Below are 19,745 nucleotides of genomic sequence, written 5' to 3'. Positions count from 1 at the left end.
AATATTATGACCACAGAGTAAATGTTGCAGCTCCCAGCCAGAATGAGAGTGCCACAGGCGATGCTGGAAGTAGCAGCCATCAGCACACCACACAGCCAAATGCAAAGGTGAGCTCACTTTAAAAAAAAAAAAAAAAATCCTCATAACAGGAATGGCCACCTTCCATCACAGAGGATATGACAACAACACACACGATGAAGGAAGAACAGGAAAAGAAATGACAGAAGTTGAGCACAATGTTCGTCCAGTCTGCGAGAAAGCGGATGGAACAATAACTATGTGTCACCACAACTGCCAAATCGACAAGGAGCGGTTCAATACCAAGGAATGGAAAAAGAGATTAAAAAGATATTCAGATCCCAGAACCAAATCAACTTCAATGACCGAGCCTATCACTCCATCAACAGTAGCGTGGATGAGTTATGGAGGGGTAATAATGCCATCCAGACTGTCTGAACCTATTAACTCAGAGACTTGGTGTTGGGGGTTCAGGGGGGGGGGAAATGTGGTAGTAATAAGGATGTTAGTACAAGGAGTAGACTAGAATAACTTGGAATGCATTGGATAAAGACTTCAGGAAGTGCAGTATAAGGGTCTGACACATATAGGGTTATTGTGGGATTGAGTGATATAAGAGAAAATGTGTCTCCCACCTAGGGGTCAGCCTACTGTTGGACCGAGCCGTGTGTATAAGCAAGCACAGAGACAACTCCTAGCTTGGGCCCTTTACTGTATAATGAACATAGTTATTGTATTTAAGAAGTACATACAGTTAATGAACATAGTTATTGTATTTAAGAAGTACATACAGTTAACCTATGTAAGACTGCGAAGACATCATTAAGACCTACCAAATGATATTGAACACCCTACAACAGTAACAGTTTAAGGGCTGAAAATTTGTTTATCACAAAAAAAGTATCTTAAACCACAGTTTGGTTTAGATCACTGTGAACAAGCTGTTTTTGAATTCCAGAAAATTACTTTGAAAAGCTCCATGAATCATTTGCTAATTGCACTGGGGGACCGTTTTGTTATATTTCTGTGTTACCGCAAAAAGAAAAGGTATGGAGTGCCCACACTCTGGATTCTTGTAAAACACAATGAGAGGTTTATTGAAGATGTTGTTCAATACAATTAAGATGATGATCTGCTCAAAACCCGCGCAAACATTCTGCTGATATCATTACACAACATGTGATGCATAAACAGCAAGAAATTATTCTCAGATTCTCTAGCTCGTTACCTCATTAGTGCCATGACGATAATTAACTTTTATACAATAGATCTCCTTATGTATTATTTCTATACATACAATTCAATAAGACAGTCTCTTTTGCGGAACTCTACTCCTTTTTGTAGAATTTGAAGTTCTTGAACTTGGCTACTTGCAACTTCAGACGTGACCTCATTCCTTTCTGTAGATTGTACTTCTTGAATAGTTATTTCAGTATCTGTCACTATAGGCATTGAAAAATCCTCATAAAAAGCATTTGAACTCACCAATGTCTCTGTTCCAAAGTATAGTTTTTTTTTAGATTTTCCAAGGGTAGAACCTCTTGAGAAGTTTCTGCAGCAAGTAAATGATCAGCATGACATCGCCAAACTCTTTCTCCATCCATCAGTACGGTGCATGATATTGGACCTGTCTTTGCTAGGATCATAGCTGGTACCCATTTCTTGTCTGTGGTGTAGCTCCTAGCTAACACAGCAGGATTCTCCGCCGGCGGGATTCTCTGTTGTGCTGGCAGCACACCCAGGGCTGTGGGTTTTCCAGCAGCGTGGGGTGGTCACAATGGGAAATCCCATTGGCAGGTGGCAGGAATGGAGAATTCCCCTGACGCCGAGGGCACGCCGCCAAGGAAAACGCAGCTGGCGGAACGGAAAGTCTCTCTCCCTGGTTGAATACCCGCTTTTTAGAGATTTTCTCACTCCTAGAAATTGTGCTTGTTGTTGTTGTTTGACAATCGCTGAAATATCAGATGGGGTTAACAAATCAAACTGTGTTCGTAGTTCCCTCTTGAACAACAGCATTGCAGATGAACTTTGCATGGTACCATGTATAGTGTTCCGATAAGATGTTAGAAATTTGTTTAATCTTCTCGCTAATGTCCCCTGGTCTTTCGATGCATTGACAGAATACTTTAGTGATTGCACAAAACATTCGGCCAATCCATTTGTTGCTGGATGATATGGAGCTGACATGATATGCTGTAGGCATGATATGGTGTATACTATTCCATTTCAAGTAGTCCTCAAAATCCTTTGAAGTAAACTCTATGGCCTATGGCTAGGCCATAGAAGGCAGAGAGTAGCAATGGAAGGATGCTTTTCTAATTGGAGGGCTGTGACCAGTCATGTTCCACAGGGATCAGTGCTGGGGCCTTTGCTCTTTGTAGTATATATAAATGATTTGGAGGAAAATGTAACTGGTCTGATTAGTAAGTTTGCGGACGACACAAAGGTTGGTGGAATTGCGGATAGCGATGAGGACTGTCGGAGGATACAGCAGGATTTAGATTGTTTGGAGACTTGGGCGGAGAGATGGCAGATGGAGTTTAATCCGGACAAATGTGAGGTAATGCATTTTGGAAGGTCTAATGCAGGTAGGGAATATGCAGTGAATGGTAGAACCCTCAAGTGTATTGAAAGTCAAAGAGATCTAGGAGTACAGGTCCACAGGTCACTGAAAGGGGCAACACAGGTGGAGAAGGTAGTCAAGAAGGCATACGGCATGCTTGCCTTCATTGGCCGGGGCATTGAGTATAAGAATTGGCAAGTCATGTTGCAGCTGTATAGAACCTTAGTTAGGCCACACTTGGAGTATAGTGTTCAATTCTGGTCGCCACACTACCAGAAGGATGTGGAGGCTTTAGAGAGGGTGCAGAAGAGATTTACCAGAATGTTGCCTGGTATGGAGGGCATTAGCTATGAGGAGCGGTTGAATAAACTCGGTTTGTTCTCACTGGAACGAAGGAGGTTGAGGGGAGACCTGATAGAGGTATACAAAATTATGAGGGGCATAGACAGAGTGGATAGTCAGAGGCTTTTCCCCAGGGTAGAGGGGTCAATTACTAGGGGGCATAGGTTTAAGGTGAGAGGGGCAAGGTTTAGAGTAGATGTACGAGGCAAGTTTTTTACGCAGAGGGTAGTGGGTGCCTGGAACTCGCTACCGGAGGAGGTGGTGGAAGCAGGGACGATAGTGACATTTAAGGGGCATCTTGACAAATACATGAATAGGATGGGAATAGAGGGATACGGACCCAGGAAGTGTAGAAGATTGTAGTTTAGTCGGGCAGCATGGTCGGCACGGGCTTGGAGAGCCGAAGGGCCTGTTCCTGTGCTGTACATTTCTTTGTTCTTTGTTCTTGTTTAAACAGATACCATTATCACTGACAATCTGCTCCGGTGCTCCAAATATTGCGACTATTTCATCTAGTTTCTCAATGCTCAGCTCAGTTGTCGTTGACTTAATTATCACGACTTCTGGCCATTTCAAGTGTGCGTTCACAATCACCAAGAACATGTGACCGTCTAATGGATCAGCATAATTGATGTATATTCTCTGCCGTGGCTGAGTCGGCCATTCCAACAGATGTAATGGTTGTAATGGTGGAGTGTTCCTTAGTTTTGCTCAAAATTAACATTGTCCAACTTTCTCTGCAATGTGAGCATCTAATCATGGCCGCCATAAATAACTGTGTGCCAATTCCTTCATCATTACCATCATGGTCCAAATCCATCACCTTGCCAATCACTGGATTAGTTCTTGTATATCTTTGAACTTGAGATGAAGTCACAGGTATACACAAGAATGATAAAAACAAAATATTGATGAAATGTTCTTCTGGGTTATGCTTGACTTGTAAAATGGCAATTGTGGTAAAGCATCAGCATTTGAATGCTGCTCCGACTTGCGATATTGGATATCGTAAATGTGTGCCGACAATATGAATGATCATCTTTGCAATCTACTATCTGCCAAAGAAGATTTACCTTTATACGGCCCAAAGATTGTAGTCAAGGGCCGATAATCCTTCAAAAGAGTAAAATGACACCCATATAGGCAATGATTGTACCTTCTTACACTGAAAATGCTGCTCAAAGCTTCTTTTACTAGTTGAGCGTAATTCATTTCTGCGGTAGTAAGAGTGCATGAAGCAAATGCTATCGATCGTTCCTCTGCTGAAGGCATAATGTGCAAGAGCCTGCACCAACCCCATAGGGTGAGGCATCACAAGCAAGTTGCAACTTCATCTTGGGATTAAAATGAACCAACAGCTCTGACTTCAGTAAAACTTCTTTCACTTCATTGTATGCATTGTCACATTCTTCTGACCAGCACATGCCTGTTCAACACATTGCAACGTGTGTAAAGGTTTCAGTTGTGTTGCTAAATTCAACACAAATTTACCATAATAATTGAGCAATCCTAAAAATGACCTTAATTGTGTCACTTTTTGAGGACATGGTGCTTCTTTGTGTAAACCATCGTTGTCGATGATTTAACCGAGATAATTTATGGATGACTTGAAAAAGTCACACTTTTCCTTCTTAACTCCCATGTTGTGGCTCTGTAGCCGCTTCAGGATAGCTTCCAAATTCGTCAAGTCTTCCTGTTCACTCGAACTGATGATGAGTATGTCATCTAAATAACATTGCCCTCCATTCAACCCACTTAGAATTTGATACATAGATCTTTGAAAGAGGGCAGGCGCACATATTATTCCAAAAGGAAATCGTCTGTAACGAAACAGACCCTTCTGCATTATGCTGGTGAGTAGTGGCTGTGATTCGACAACCACGTTCATCTCCAGATATGCCTGTGAAAGTTCAAATTTTACTGAATTTCTGTCCTCCATAAAGTCCCGCAAACACGCCTTCAATCAGCGGCAGTGGATAATGGATCTGCGCACACAATTAAACTATTAGTAGCCTTAAAATCACCACAAATTCTCAGTGTTCCATCCCATTTAATACAGGAACAATTGGTGTTGCCCAATCACTTGTGGCAACAGGTTCAATGACTCCTCTTCACCTGTTCATACTAATATTTCTAGTTCTTTTTCAACTTTAACCAGTTCATACTAATATTTCTAGTTCTTCTTCAACTTTAGGCCTGATGCCGTATGGCATGGTTCTAGCTTTGAGGCATTTGGGTGTACTGTCTGGCTTGATTTTTAGGTGCATCTCATCGCCAGTCACAGAGACTAGTGAATCTTTGAACACCTCGTATTTCTTCGTAAGTTGTTGTAAGTCGGTCTTTGAATCCACTAATTGATTGTTTCCCAGTTAAGCCTCATCCTAGCCAACCATGCTCTGTCCATTTGCTTCTACTTTCACCACAATGCATACTTTTAATGGTACAACCTCTTCAGTGTACATCTTTAGGATCACATTTGATGGTTTTACAGGAAGATGTTTCAGCTTTTGGTGATTAATTGTCTACAAATAGTAACGATACTGCTGCGCCCTGGTCCACTTCCATTTTTATTTCAAGACCGTCAAGTTTTAGATATGCCCATAAATGCTATTGATCACCCTGCTTTGATAAAACACCTAGCTTTAACTCTTGCTGTAGTTCCGTTCCGCTGTATTTTGAGTGATCTTGCGCCTAATCCATTAATTTGTAAACACGACTAGATTGTTTAACTGTGTTTTCTTTCTTGCACCTTCTTGGAGTAGGATAAGTTTTATGAGCCCAACATGCCACAGGCCTTGCATGTATTTGTTTTACTCCAGTATTCCTTTGCTGAGTGTCCAACCGGTGTACACGGTGATATGGTTGCACCTTTGCAGCCTTGTTCCTTGAGGTATCCATTTGTGAATCATCGCTCCAGTCCCTATCTGTGATGCTTCTCTGGTTGCTACCGCCATATATCTGGCAACTTCCACAACAGCTTATGAGTTACATCACGTACAGGATGCAACTTACTCTGAATAGCTTCATTATGATGTCCACAAACCAGCCTGTCACAAAGAGTGTCGTCAAGAGCAACTGGGTAGCACAGTGGTTAGGAATGCGACCGGTAGATGCTGGGAGAGGCCTCCCCTTGGCCTCACGATGGCCGTTACACCTCGTAAGATCTAACCAGATCTTGCGACATCGCCATCAGTCTCGCAGAGTGAAGTTGCCTTAGAAGCTTATTTATTTCTGCCTTCGCCAGATTAAATGGTCACCCGGCATCTATCGGCTTTGCTGAGGAGACTCATGCCGGCTGCCGTTCAGTACTGGTCGCCACAAACAGGGACCAAGCTGAACGGTACGTGGAGAGGTCTCCCTGATCAGAGGCCCTCGAGTAGTCGGTCTCTGGGAAGGGTGGCAACCTGATACTGCTAGTGCCACCTGGGCACCCTGGCAGTACCACCTGGGTGTCCAGGTGACACTGTCAGGCTGGTAGGGGCACTGTCAGGGTGCCAGGCTGGAAGCGCGAAGGTGCCAATCTGGCATTGTGCCTGCACCCAGGACTGGGACCGGGAATGCCCTGCCTGTATGTGGTGGGGTTCGGGCGGCCCGAGGACCCCCAAACAGGTGAGTTGGGGCTTTGTGGAGGTCTGGAGTTTGCGCCGAGAGATTGTGAGATTGGAGCACCTTGAAAAATGACGTCCCAATCCCTTCGAGCGGGACTGCTCATTGAGGAAATGCAGCTCAGTGCAGTCTCATGAGGGCATTTCCTGACGGGGCACGCAAATATGATAGAGTGCCAATAGATAGGGGGGTCATTCCCATGCTACAGGTGTTGGGAACAACTCCGCTAATCCCACCCTGAACAGCACTGTTTTATGTTGGTCAGATTGCGCCCTACATGTTCTCCCCATGTCTGCATGAGTTTATCCAGGTGTTCCGGTTTCCTTCCACAGTCCAAAGGTGTGCGGGTTAGGCGGATTGGCCATGATATATTACCCCTTAGGGTCCAAAGGTTAGGTGGGGTTACGGGTAATGGGCCTAGGTTAGGGTGCTCTTTCAGAGGGTCGGTGCCGACTTGATGGGCCGAATGACCTCCTGCTGCACAGTAGCGGTTCTATGAAGCTATGATTCTAAGTGTGTACAAAGTTCACAATATCTAGCTGATCTTAAAGATGCTAAGAACTGTATGATGCTTTCACCTACCTCCTGATTACAGCGGTAGAACCAAAACCTTTCTGTGATCAATGACGGTTTAGGAGAGAAATGTCCCTCCGAGATTTTCATTAATTCAATATAGAACTTATCTCTGGTTTCTCGGGGTGAACCCGATGAGGTCGGAGCATAAACGTCTATGTCCAACTGAGCTGAGAAATTTTGTGTCTGGTTATTAAAAACTATTAGAAACAATGGAAATCTTTACTCGTATGAATTCCATGTCTCATAATCCTCGTTAAATGTGTCCATGGTGCCCATTCCCCCCCTCCCCACCATTTTTGTATTCCAGCTCCTAGAGTCGACATTTCCACACTTTCAATTTTTAATGAAAAGTACAGCACAAATGATCCCTTGAACAAGCAACTCGGAACTCTTTCCTGTTTTGCTTGATGTAGTTCGACTTTTGCCCCAAGTAGCGGCCTGTGCAGAGTCGAAAGACTTTGAAATAGCTTCATCACATGCAGCCCAGACCCCACTTAGTTCAATGCAAGCAAGTCTTCCACAACTATTGATATTCATACTCACAGTTGCTATTGAAAAGGTTGTTAAAACTTCCCATGAGCGGGCACGGTCTGCCCAATGTCCATGTGTGTGTCTGGTTCCAAGAATCCTCCGTTGCTCCTGATACTGTTTCACTGTTAGTGGATGAAATCTTTTTTTTTAAGTGATTTCTTTTTTTCTACCTAAATCCTCATCGCCTGTTTCTACTTGTGTTACATTTCTCTGTTGCTGCAAAGAGAAAATGTGTGGAGGTGCCCACACCCTGGATTCTTGTAAAACACGATGAGAGATTTATTAAAGGTGTTGCTCGATACAATCGAGATGGTGATCTGCCCAAAGCCCGTGCAAACATTCTGCTGACATCACTACATATCATGTGATGCAGAACCAGCAGAAGTGTATTTCCTGTCAAATTACACAATTGAGTTTCTGTGAAAATTAATAAAAGGAATTATATTCAAGAGGTTGTAAAAGTGCCTATAAGTACAATTGCAACCAAAATATTCAGCTTAACCTTTGGAACCTTTTCACAGGTCAGCAAATGTGTGCAATTCGTGAACCCCCCTCCCCAACAAGTTCAGTCTGGGGGCCTGCTTCCTTTGCAATGTTTCTTAAACAAGGGCAGAAGATCACAGCAGCACGGTTTACACTCTATCCAATCTGTTTTTAAACTTCTGCAATCTTTGTGCTGATTATGCCAATTTTGGTTAAACTGCACCGGAAAAACCAGCGCATCCTAGCCGGAAAAAAAATGTAGCCGGGCGAAAGCCCCAGGCCATGTGGCCTGCAGCATGAGTTAGATCAGTGAATGCAGTGATGGATGAAGATGACTCCTCAATGACCCAGCCATTCGTATTTCACAAAAGAAGAAAATGCTGAGCAGATCAGTGATCATCTGTAAAGATGAGAAGCAGGCAGATAATTCATGTTTGACCCTTCGTCAGAACCGAAAGTGAAAGATAAGCATTTATTCCGCCACGGTTGGATAAAGAGAGGCGGATGGGACTGGGGGCAGTGTGGGGGTGGGGGGGGGGAAGAAACAGTATGCCATCCAAAAGATTAAATACCTACTATTTCTTTATTGCTGCAGATGTCTGTGTCTTGGTGGCACTTTTTTTGCTTTTGTTTCCCATTCCCCGCATTTATATATTTTTTCTTTATTCATTTGTACCAACACCAGATAGCCTGGAGCCGTTTACTGCAACACAACAATGATTATGTGACGCAGGCGTTGCACTATTCTTACTAATCTAACTAAACTTAGAATGCTGAAGGAATTTTTCCTCCTTTTCGACAGTTTGATCGTGTCATTTTTTGCTAATTAACACTTGTTGGATGATGGCTGATTGTCTTCTTGTGCCTTTATGACAGAATTATTCTTGTTTTGTTTTCCAGTCTTGTTAAGTGCAAAACTTTCCAGAACTGTTCCCATCCAAAAGGAAAGTAGCCATTTTGAAATGTTTACAGTTTACTGCAACACCGACGGGACAGAATGAACCATGCAGTATAATCTCTGAATGTGCCCTTTTCGCTGGCGATTAAGAAAGCTGTTTGCCAAGCCTGACTGTTACTGTAATGTTGAATATAAACATTTTATCAGTTTTGCAGTTGAGCATCAGTGTGAACAAGAACAAAGAAATATACAGCACAGGAACAGGCCCTTCGGCCCTCCAAGCCCGTGCCGACCATGCTACCCGACTAAACTACAATCTTCTACACTTTCTGGGTCCGTATCCCTCTATTCCCATCCTATTCATGTATTTGTCAAGATGCCCCTTAAATGCCACTATTGTCCCTGCTTCCACCACCTCCTCCGGTAGCGAGTTCCAGGCACGCACTACCCTCTGTGTAAAAAAACTTGCCTCGTACATCTCCTCTAAACCTTGCCCCTCTCACCTTAAACCTATGCCCCCTAGTAATTGACCCCTCTACCCTGGGGAAAAGCCTCTGACTATCCACTCTGTCTATGCCACTCATAATTTTGTAGACCTCTATCAGGTCGCCCCTCAACCTCCGTCGTTCCAGTGAGAACAAACCGAGTTTATTCAACCGCTCCTCATAGCTAATGCCCTCCATACCAGGCAACATCCTGGTAAATCTCTTCTGCACCCTCTATAAAGCCTCCACATCCTTCTGGTAGTGTGGCGACCAGATTTCACATGACAGCAGCAGAAGTTTGTTTGTACTTTTGAATTGAAAAGGTTCAGTTTGGTCAAATGGATGAATTTGAACATCTTTGGACCCTTGGTTCACTTGGGTGCACATTCTTGCAAGGATTCACTACAGAGGTACTGGAACCAGTGCCCGGGACCATCGCGTCTGGATGTTTGTCAAATTGGAGAATTTATGGATTTTGGGTCCGATGTCTCACATGTACTTACAAAACATGTGAGGGAAACAAAGGTAGTTTTAAGGGATTTATATTTGTATTGGAAAACATTAGAAATTAGTTATTGTTAGGGATCTCTGGTCTCGCTGCTGTCAATGGGATTTCCCATTGAATCCACCCCACGGCACTGGGAAACCCACAAAAGAGGTGCAGTGTTGGCGGGACCAGAAGATCCCACGGCTGTGAACAGCTAGAAGATCTCGTCCTAAATGTTTCTGTGCCTAGAAGGGTAAAAGATGCCTATATTACTCAGTGGTGCTATCATGAACTTGTGCAGCTGTATTTGTGGCATTGTTCTCTTTTGGAAGAGTCTTTAAGCTCATCCAATTTATCAGTGGAATTGCAGAGTGGAGGCTGTGAGCTTAGTGAACAAGACAGGTTTCCCTGAGTCACACTTGTGCACTTGTAATGCACTGACATTTACAGAGTTATTCACCTGTCCTGTTCATCAAGAAAAGGGTGCATTATATGGAGATACCCAAGCCTGGTGGGGCTCATGACATATTGACTGACCCAGCTTTTGTGGTCAATGGCGAAGGCTAACATTCACTGCTGATCTACAACAAAGCAGCTTACAAAGAGTTAGTGTGTCTTATATTGTCGATCTCCCTTATTCTGACGTGATTTTTCAATCTACCGTCATCTATAGAGGATCCGTGCCGTCTAACACTGGTTAAGTCATCCAGCGGGCTGAGCATCGAATCAGGTTGATGAAGTCTCACTGACAGTAAATCAGGAACTAAAAATTATGGATGAGAATTTACTTTTTAATCATTTTTAAAGAAGAAAATAAAGAAGAAGGTGAGTTTAAAGTAGAAGCTGAAACATCTTAAAACTTAAAAATGGTTATTATTTCAAAAATAAATGAAGGGAGAAAATGAAATTCCATACTTAAAAAATGATTTTGATTCAAAGTCAGTTATTAAAATGTAATGCCGTTAAAAGTTCAGTTACACTTCATACAGCGCTTTCAAAAAAATTTAAGAGAGAATATTGTGAAAATAGTTGAAGCTCATGTGGTATCACTGATTTTCTGCTGAGTGTATCTGTGAAGATTTAACATTGCATCCTGTAGCGCAGGGTTTTTCATACTGGATGTCAGGAGGGTCGTGATTAGTCGTGACGTTCCAAACATCGGGAGAAGCGGCCAATGACCGCAACGGCTTTTCAGAATGTCAGTCATGACCAGCTTTTAAATGGGAACGTTGGAGCCTTCCCGACAGAAAGGAAGGCAGAGAGCAAATCATGCTCCCGGCGGAGAGATTCCTCCATTATGTAGCTGCCAACAAGCAAGAAACAGGACTGTGTGAAGAACTGAAGGTGGATCATTTTGTAATAAGGAAGAGAGGGCCAGAGACACAAACAAGCCAGGATCTCACAATTGAATCTGCTGGAGAGAGCTTCTCAGGGGAGTCCATGGCAGGACAAAACGGTGCTGGTGTGAGCTGTATCCAGAGCACCAGGGAAATGGGAACAAAGCAGTATAAAGATGATTTTTTAATGTATGGCCTTGTTAATGTATGTTATAAGTGCGTTATATGCAGGGAAGTACTGGCAAATGAACGATTAAAACCCTCAAAATTGCAATGGCATTTGAAGACCTAAGCATGGCGAGTTCCAGGACAAACCTCTTGAGTTTTTTCAAAAGATGCAGTGAGAACTTAAATCGTCAGCTGAAGTCCTTAGCAGAAATGTAACACCGAATGACAAAGCAAGTGAGATCGTGAGGTCCAAGCAGGCTCACCTGTCGCATTAAATATATGTGAAATTGGTGTGTCGCGAAGGTCGGTCGGCGTGGGTCGCGAAGGTCGGTCGGCGTGGGTCGCGAAGGTCGCCTGGCATGGGTCGCGAAGGTTGGCTGGCGTGGCTGGTTGGTAAAAGTAAATGAACAAGGTATTACTGACAATAACGCCTGGGACAATGTCTAATTCTCAGTTCACCCTTTCATTCCATCTCTGATTGGTTCTCAGAAAGCAGCTGTTTTTTCTACAATCTTTCCCACAGGCAATGTTCCACTAAGGTGTGCGGGTGCTCAGCTGTGCCACCTTAAAGGGACCATGCAGGTCTTGTTCTGTGATAAATAGCATGCGTGTGCTGCTTTGCAAAGAGAATTAAATATACTATACACTGGATAAAAGGGGCCACACAGAACAAATATATTCTCAAGCGACATTGCCCAAGGTCCTTCAAAAATACTAATTTATTTTAGAAAATAACATTTATTCTCATTCGCACTGTGATAGAGATGGATAAAGAGGTGATAAAGAAACAAATCCGAAAACTTACGTTATTGTGAAACATTTTTATAGAATGAATCAATGAAACACCAATTGGTGCTGAATTTTGGGGATGGATTCAAATTGTAGCTCACCTTCAGTTGTATTTATTTATTGCAGGACTGTATAACGTTATTAAGGGTATCATTTCCCCAGTTAACGACAGATATGGGAAGGAAGGATTGGTGGCAGCCAAACACCGTGTTGCTATGATTCAGCGAGCTCTGGAGACCTCAGACTGGATTACGCTGGAGCCATGGGAGAGTCAGCAGGAGCAGTGGGTGGAGACTGTAATGGTGCTGAGGTAAAGCTCACAGATCCTCTGACACAAATAAAAATCTTTGTTGCCTTCAACCACGTTGGATCTGCGGTGTGCTTTTGGTTTTGAGGTTGGGTTAATGATCAACCCACAACAAAATAGATTAGGAAATTGATAGATCTCAGAGTGTGACAACTGTGGTTCCCGAACGCAAACAACTTAGCTGAATTTGTGAATAACTATAATAATTTGCAGTCCCAGTTTTCCGGCTTTTCGTTGGCTCTTCTGGATGATTTTGTGTATTTTATGTCGGGACCTATTTTAATTGATACACGCCGAACGACAAGACACGTTAAAAGACAGACTCTGAAATTTTCTTGTGGAGATATCAGCTTTGAGGTCGGCAGATATGAGGTGGAACAGAAACCATCTGACAAGGCCTGAAGAGCAATCTGATGGGGCTGTTCTATTTCCACATCGCTTTTTCTGTCTGTACATATTTCTATACTATGTAATCTCCAACCCTACATCACTCCAAAATATCTGCATTGCACTAATTTTGGCCCACCCCCAATTTCAATTGCCCTTCCATGGTGGTCACGCCTTCAGTTACCTAGGCCCTGAGCTCTGGAATCACTTCCATCCACCTCTTCCCCCTCGCCTTCCCCCTTTGGGATATTCCTTAATACCTACCCGTTTGACCAGGTTTTTAGTGATACGACCTAATATCTCCTCAGGTGAATTGGAGTCATATTTTCTTTTACAATGCTCCTGTGACATGCCTTATTGGGACATTTTATTACATTGGAGATGCTGTACAAGTGGAAGTTGTTGATGTCCCCAATATTCAATTTGAGCAGGAATTGCTGGTGTTCGTTGCACTTTGCAATTCTGCTTGAGAGCTGAGCAGCTTAACTTATCATAGAATTTACAGTGCAGAAGGAGGCCATTCGGCCCATCGAGTCTGCACCGGCTCTTGGAAAGAGCACTCTACCCACGGTCAACACCTCCACCCTATCCCCATAACCCAGTAACCCCACCCAACACTAAGGGCAATTTTGGACACTAAGGGCAATTTATCATGGCCAATCCACCTAACCTGCTGTTGGGAATGTGTGGCATTTAGGATCTATATGAGCTCACTCTGTAATTATAAGGTATCCCAAAATTTAAACTCAATACTAATCATCTTAAAGCACATTCAAACCATAATATGAAATATGAATATATAATGATAGGATGACATATTCCAAAATTTAGTCTCCTAATGGAGGTGTTCTTAATTGCTCTATGTTGTGTTAAGCTATCTACTCTATATCTAATTCTCTGCCCTTTTATAGTCTTTTTCAAAAACTTAACTCATTCCATTTAGAATTATCTTATTATTTACTTAAGGTGTAGCATTCCTAGAAACATAGATTTATGGCATAGAAGGAGGCCCTTCAGCCCGTCATGTCTACCCGTGTTCTAAGAACCCTTTGAGTGCAAATAATGTTCCTTTTGTTCTTCCAGCGATGATCCTGAGTTTGTGCCCCTTATCGCTAATTTCCAAGCGAGTGGATGCAATTACTATTTATCCCCTCATAAGTGTTCATAATATTGAAAACAACTGTTAGACTCCAACTTCAACCCCCATTGTTCCTGTGAAAAGCTGCAATTATGAGACTTCCTCATCCCCGTACTATCCTCGCAAATCGTTGCATAAGCGAACATCTTTCTTGTAGTAGAGCATCCAGAACTAGAAACAATGTTGAAGGGGGGTTCAGCGACGATACCTTTTAAAACTGAATAGTTAGCATGCCACTAGAGTAGTTTTACATAAATTACTTTATTAAGGATTGAGATGAATTATAGGAAGGGTACCGAGTAATCATTATTAACCATTAAACATGTATTTTTCGGACATAGCAGTAATAAGTAATCAATAGTGAAACAATCCAGGAAGCTGGTTCTGTTCTGCCGGCTGCCGTTATCCAGCCCCTGCTTTGTACATTGGCGGGTAACATCTGCCAGGCCGAACCAGGTAATTTCCCCTTTGTTAACAGTCTCACATTATCCAGGGTTAAATTGTGGGTTTCCCTTAATTCAGCAATGGTTTCCCAAAAGGCCGAATTAGTATGGTTTCGGCGCAATGGACTGAGTTTGTCCATGAATATTTGTTTCTCCGCTGCAGTCCGTGGCATTGCTTGAGTGGCTGTTATGGCTTCTCTCCCACCCGCGGCGGTTTTGAATGCAGTTCGAATTGGTGAAATGGGAGCGGTTGGGATTTTTGAATTATATTGGGGTGGATAGTCATTATACTGGGCTGCTTCGTCAGCTAAACTTCCCCCATCTATTTTTCCCTGTTCTCCTTCCTCCTCAGGGAGGGAGGGATATAGTGACTCAGCCACCACCCTTCCCTGTGGTGTGTTAAGTCCCTCCTCCTGCTCTTTTCTTATACCTGCTTTGAGGTGATGTTTCATCAGAGCAGCACGTATTACAGCTGCCATCTCTGCCTTATTTTTAGTCTGCCCTAGCCACCAAGCCTTTTGCTCCGCTTCGGGCGCTTCTGAATCATATCCTTTTTCAACTATCTTTTTGATCAACTTCCTATGCTCAAAACAATGGTTTGTATCATACTGCCATCTGGTCCCCACTGAGGGCTCCCTGTTTTGAGCTCCATCGAATCGTCGTGGGGCCCAACCCTTTCCAGTCTTCTTTTTTCAAAATGTGCGGCGGTTTATCCTGAAAATGAAATGAAATGAAAATGGACATGGAAATGAAATGAAAATCGCTTATTGTCACAAGTAGGCTTCAATGAAGTTACTGTGAAAATCCCCTAGTCGCCACATTCCGGCGCCTGTTCGGGGAGGCTGGTACAGGAATTGAACCGTGCTGCTGGCCTGCTTGGGCTGCTTTAAAAGCCAACGATTTAGCCCAGTGTGCTAAACCAGCCCCTAAACCATCCTGCACTGCTCCTTGGCGTGGTACAAAAGTCCGTCATTGTCCACCCAATATTAGCACGTCCTCAGTGTTGCTTGTGTCTGCCGCTACCTACTCACAACTTGCACCCCTTGTCCGAGTCACACAACTTATGGATCCGACCGTGTCATACGCAACCTCTATCCACTGGGTGGTAAATTAAAATGTACTCACCCGGGGAGGCATATGATTCTGGTCAGAACCCTGTGGGCGATAATGCTAGCAGCGCCAAAAAATGTAGGAGCGGTTTCAAGACCTGTGTATTGAGTCGGCTTCCACGTGGGCTTTTCCCCTGTGGCTCAACTCAGTACTAAGAGCAGCAGACACATTAACAATCAGAAGATGGTTTAATTTTCTACAAGCTTGCATTTATGTACATGAGAGATAAGACCTGGATAGCTGCCAAGATCCTTCTATAGAACAAAGACACAAACTCAGCACATATACAACTTTCAAAAATCAATAGCCCTCCCCAGTTGACGCGATCTAATCCCTGAAGCTGCTATGTTTAAACTTCACCCAATAGAATCGCAAGCAATGTTTAAACTTCACCCAATAGAATCGCAAGCAACACATGATTTATGCCAGGATCCTCATCCTGATAGCTATGTACAATCTCAGCATCCTGTTCTGATTGTTTGAGAGAAACAGAACAACAGGACCAGCACCCTGGATTGTTTCACTATTGATTACTTATTACTGCTCTGTCCTAAAAATACATGTTTAGTGGTTAATAATGATTAATTACTCGGTACGCTTCCTATAATTAATCTCAATCCTTAATAAAGTAACTTACGTAAAACTACTCGAGTGGCATGCTAACTATTCAGTTTTAAGAGGTATCATCGCTGAACCCCCCCTTCAAATTTCCCAGCCGTGGTTTAATTAATGCCTTGTACAAATTGAATCTCTCTTACTTTTTTGTATTCAGTGCTCTTAATATGAAAACAACAACAGGCATTGTGTCTTTAATGTAATACACTGTTCACTTCACAGGCGTATTATAAAGCAAAATTTGACACATCAGCGTTTCAAAGCTGGGAAATTAAAGCCATGCCTGCCAATAGTGGGGTGATTAAAATTGGGGATGCTCAAGAGGCTAGAAGTGGAGATTATAGAGATAGGCAGGGAAATACTATGGAAGGTTGTTGCTGTACTGGGAGCTAATAAAGGGGTGATGGGTGAATGGGATTTGTTACAAGTTCGGATATGGGCAGCAGAGTTTTGGATGAGTTTGAGTTTATGGGAGATGGGAAGACAGCCAGGAGAGCATTGGAATACTCAAGTATAGAACAAAGTCACGGACAGGAATTTCAGCAGCTGATGAGCGGAGGCAGTTGGGGGAGAGGGGAGTCTCACGATGTTAGGGAAGTTAGGAAAGGTGCGACAGTCTGGTTCAGCCTGAGACAGTTGCCAGGAAGTGGGATGGTGTTGATGGCTAGGGAATCTAAAACCTAGAATCTCAGATTTGGCCCCTTCTCTGTTCAAAGTTAGTAGCGTAATAGTGAGCATGGTACATTTGCACTAAGGAAGGCTAATTAAACTTGGGTGCCCACTCTATACTGCAATGCAGCTACTCTTATCGGAAAGTGTATACACAAATGTGAGGCAAAGAGGTGGGCAGGTTTGGTTGTGATTTTCTGCACTTTTGAACGGCCTGCAAACATTTTGGGATAGCTTGATCTTGGTTTCGGACAAAGCTCGGCACAACATCGAGGGCCGAAGGGCCTGTTCTGTGCTGTACTGTTCTATGTTCTATTTGCGGTTTAGACTCCGACATTAAGACAGCCTTTTGGGCAAAGTAACAAAGGGCTACTGCTGCCCTTGGAAATGTAGAGTAATGAGAATGAGTAACAAATGATTTCAAAGAAAAATTGTGATGTGATTTTTCAGTAAGACCACAAAACATAAGAGCAGAGTTCGGCCACTTGGCTCATCGAGTCTGCTCCGCCATTCAATCATGGATGATATTTTTCTCATTCCCATTCTCCTGCCTTTTCCCCATAACCCCTGATCCCCTTATTAAGTAAGAACCTATCTATCTCTGTCTAAACACACTCAGTGATTTGGCCTCCACAGCCTTCTGCGGCAAAGGGTTTCACAGATTCACCACCCTCTGGCTGAAGAAATTCCTCCTCATCTCTGTTCTCTGTTTTAAAGGATAGTCCTTTTAGTCTGAGATTGTGCCCTCTTGTTCTAGTTTTTCCTACTAGTGGAATCATCCTCTCCACATCCACTCTATCCAGGAATTGCAGTATCCTGTAAGTTTCAATAAGATCCCCCCCCCCCCCCCATCCTTCGAAATTCCAACGAGTACAGACCCAGAGTCCTCAACCGTTCCTCATACGACAAGCTGTTCATTCCAGGGATCATTCTTGTGAACCTCCTCTGGACCCTTTCCAAGGACAGCACATTCTCCCTTAGAAATGGGGTCCAAAACTGATCGCAATACTCCAAATGGGGTCTGACCTAGGCCTTACACAGCCTCAGAAGTACATCCCATTCTTGTTCCTCATTCCAACACTGAGAGTCCTGGATCACAGTCTGTAACCAGACATTCGAAGATGCACGAAAGACATCTTTGTACTATTTGTCTTCATTTTTTGCATTCCTTTCTGTGAGGAAAAAGTCAAACTCCTGGGGCGGGATTCTCCGACCCCCCGCAAGGGTCGGAGAATCGCCGGGGGCTGGCGTGAATCCCGCCCCCACCGGTTGCCGAATTCTCCGGCACCGGATATTCGGCGGGGGTGGGAATCGCGCGCGCCGGTTGGCGGGCCCCCCCCCGGCGATTCTCCCGCCCGCGATGGGCCGAAGTCCTGCTGCTGGAATGCCTGTCCCGCCGGCGAGAATCAAACCACCTCTCTTACCGGCGGGACAAGGCGGCGTGGGTGGGCTCCGGGGTCCTGGGGGGGGGGGGGGGCGCGTGGTGATCTGGCGCGATGGCCTGGCCTGGCCCGTGATCGGGGCCCACCGATCCGCGGGCAGAGTCATTTCCGCGCCAGCTGGCGGGGCACCAAAGGCCTTTCCCGCCAGCTGGAAATCAGTCCGGCGCGCGCCTAGCCCCTCAAGGTGAGGGCTCGGCCCCTCAAAATGCGGAGAATTCCGCACCTTTGGGGCGGCGCGATGTCGGACTGATTTGCGCCGTTTATGGCGCTGGTCGGCAGACATCGCGCCGATTGCAGAGAATCCCGCCCGTGATCAGAGTTTTTTATTAATTGGCCATTTGTTGGCTATTGGGATGGCCTGAGGTTTTGAAAATCGTTACGTAAGTGCAACGCACTTCTTTCCATACAATCAACCAACATAACTCGCCATCTAAACCTGGCAGAAAATTACAGCGTCAGAAAAAACTCCATGATTCATTGCAGTGACACTCTTGTTCAAGGGCACCTCAAGCTGTGACTGATACAGAACAGTTTTTTTGAAAAGGGATGATTAATTACATTTTTAGAATTTGTAGGAGTGTAGTGATGAGTGCATGAAAATCCCCTCAGCTGTGTCAAATCCCTGCAGACCACGATAGACCAGAACTCAGCAACTTTGTTTTTAAAAAAAAAAGGGCTTGACCATTATCAGTAGAGAACATTCCCTCCAGTCAGTGAACATTTTCACCATTGCTGCAGTTATCATTTGAATGTTGACGGTTAAGATACAATTGTGATACCATAAATAACAAACTGTACTGTTATGGAGGTAAAATTCAATACTGCAGTCCCCACAGTATCAAAATGTTTGATGATTTGCTTGTCGACTTTCTGGCTATTAGGTAACATACTGATAAGCTTAGTAAACTCATTTTTCCAGGTGCTGATAATGGTTCAGACTTTAGATTAGAATCCTGCCCTTTGAGCGAGCTGACAAGTGCAATTGCACGTGTCCAGCGATTATATTTCAGGAGCTGCTTTTTGTCATTCGAATGGGCACACCGGGCCTGCAGAACCAATTTTTTGATCCAAATCCAAATTAAATTTTTTATTTGGTTCAGGGTTCAAAGAATTGCTGAATTAGTGCTGAGCAGGAAAGCTTCTGGGCAGGCTGATTGTGGTCTGCATGACACATGGAGTAATTCAAACAAGTAGTGGCAGGAGCATTGTGATTGAGGGTGTGAATAATCAATCATGTGCAGCATTGAGATATTCATCGGGTGCTTTGCTTCAGCACTGCAGTGAAGAGAGAGCTGCTCTGAAGGAAACATTTTTCAGCCAAACAGAAATACAATTGGCCCAATGGTTAGCC

The 19,745-nt window shown here is 43.8% G+C and overlaps 1 protein-coding gene across 6 annotated transcripts in view; it reads left to right on the top strand.

The window, feature by feature from the left end:
* Positions 1-19,745, top strand: part of nmnat3 (nicotinamide nucleotide adenylyltransferase 3) — a 95,784-nt gene that overhangs the window by 27,616 nt on the left and 48,423 nt on the right. For all 6 annotated transcript variants that reach the window (XR_011934509.1, XM_072474564.1, XM_072474565.1 and 3 more), the window contains exon 3: positions 12,410-12,593. Coding sequence is in view for 5 of the 6 variants with exons in the window: in XM_072474564.1 (XP_072330665.1) it covers positions 12,410-12,593 (184 nt within the window). In the remaining variant the exon portion in view is untranslated. The remainder of the gene's footprint in view (positions 1-12,409; positions 12,594-19,745) is intronic.

Source organism: Scyliorhinus torazame, chromosome 14 (genome assembly GCF_047496885.1).
Source record: "Scyliorhinus torazame isolate Kashiwa2021f chromosome 14, sScyTor2.1, whole genome shotgun sequence".
In the NCBI taxonomy this organism is placed as follows: domain Eukaryota; kingdom Metazoa; phylum Chordata; class Chondrichthyes; order Carcharhiniformes; family Scyliorhinidae; genus Scyliorhinus; species Scyliorhinus torazame.
This window is presented reverse-complemented; position numbering and strand designations above follow the sequence as displayed.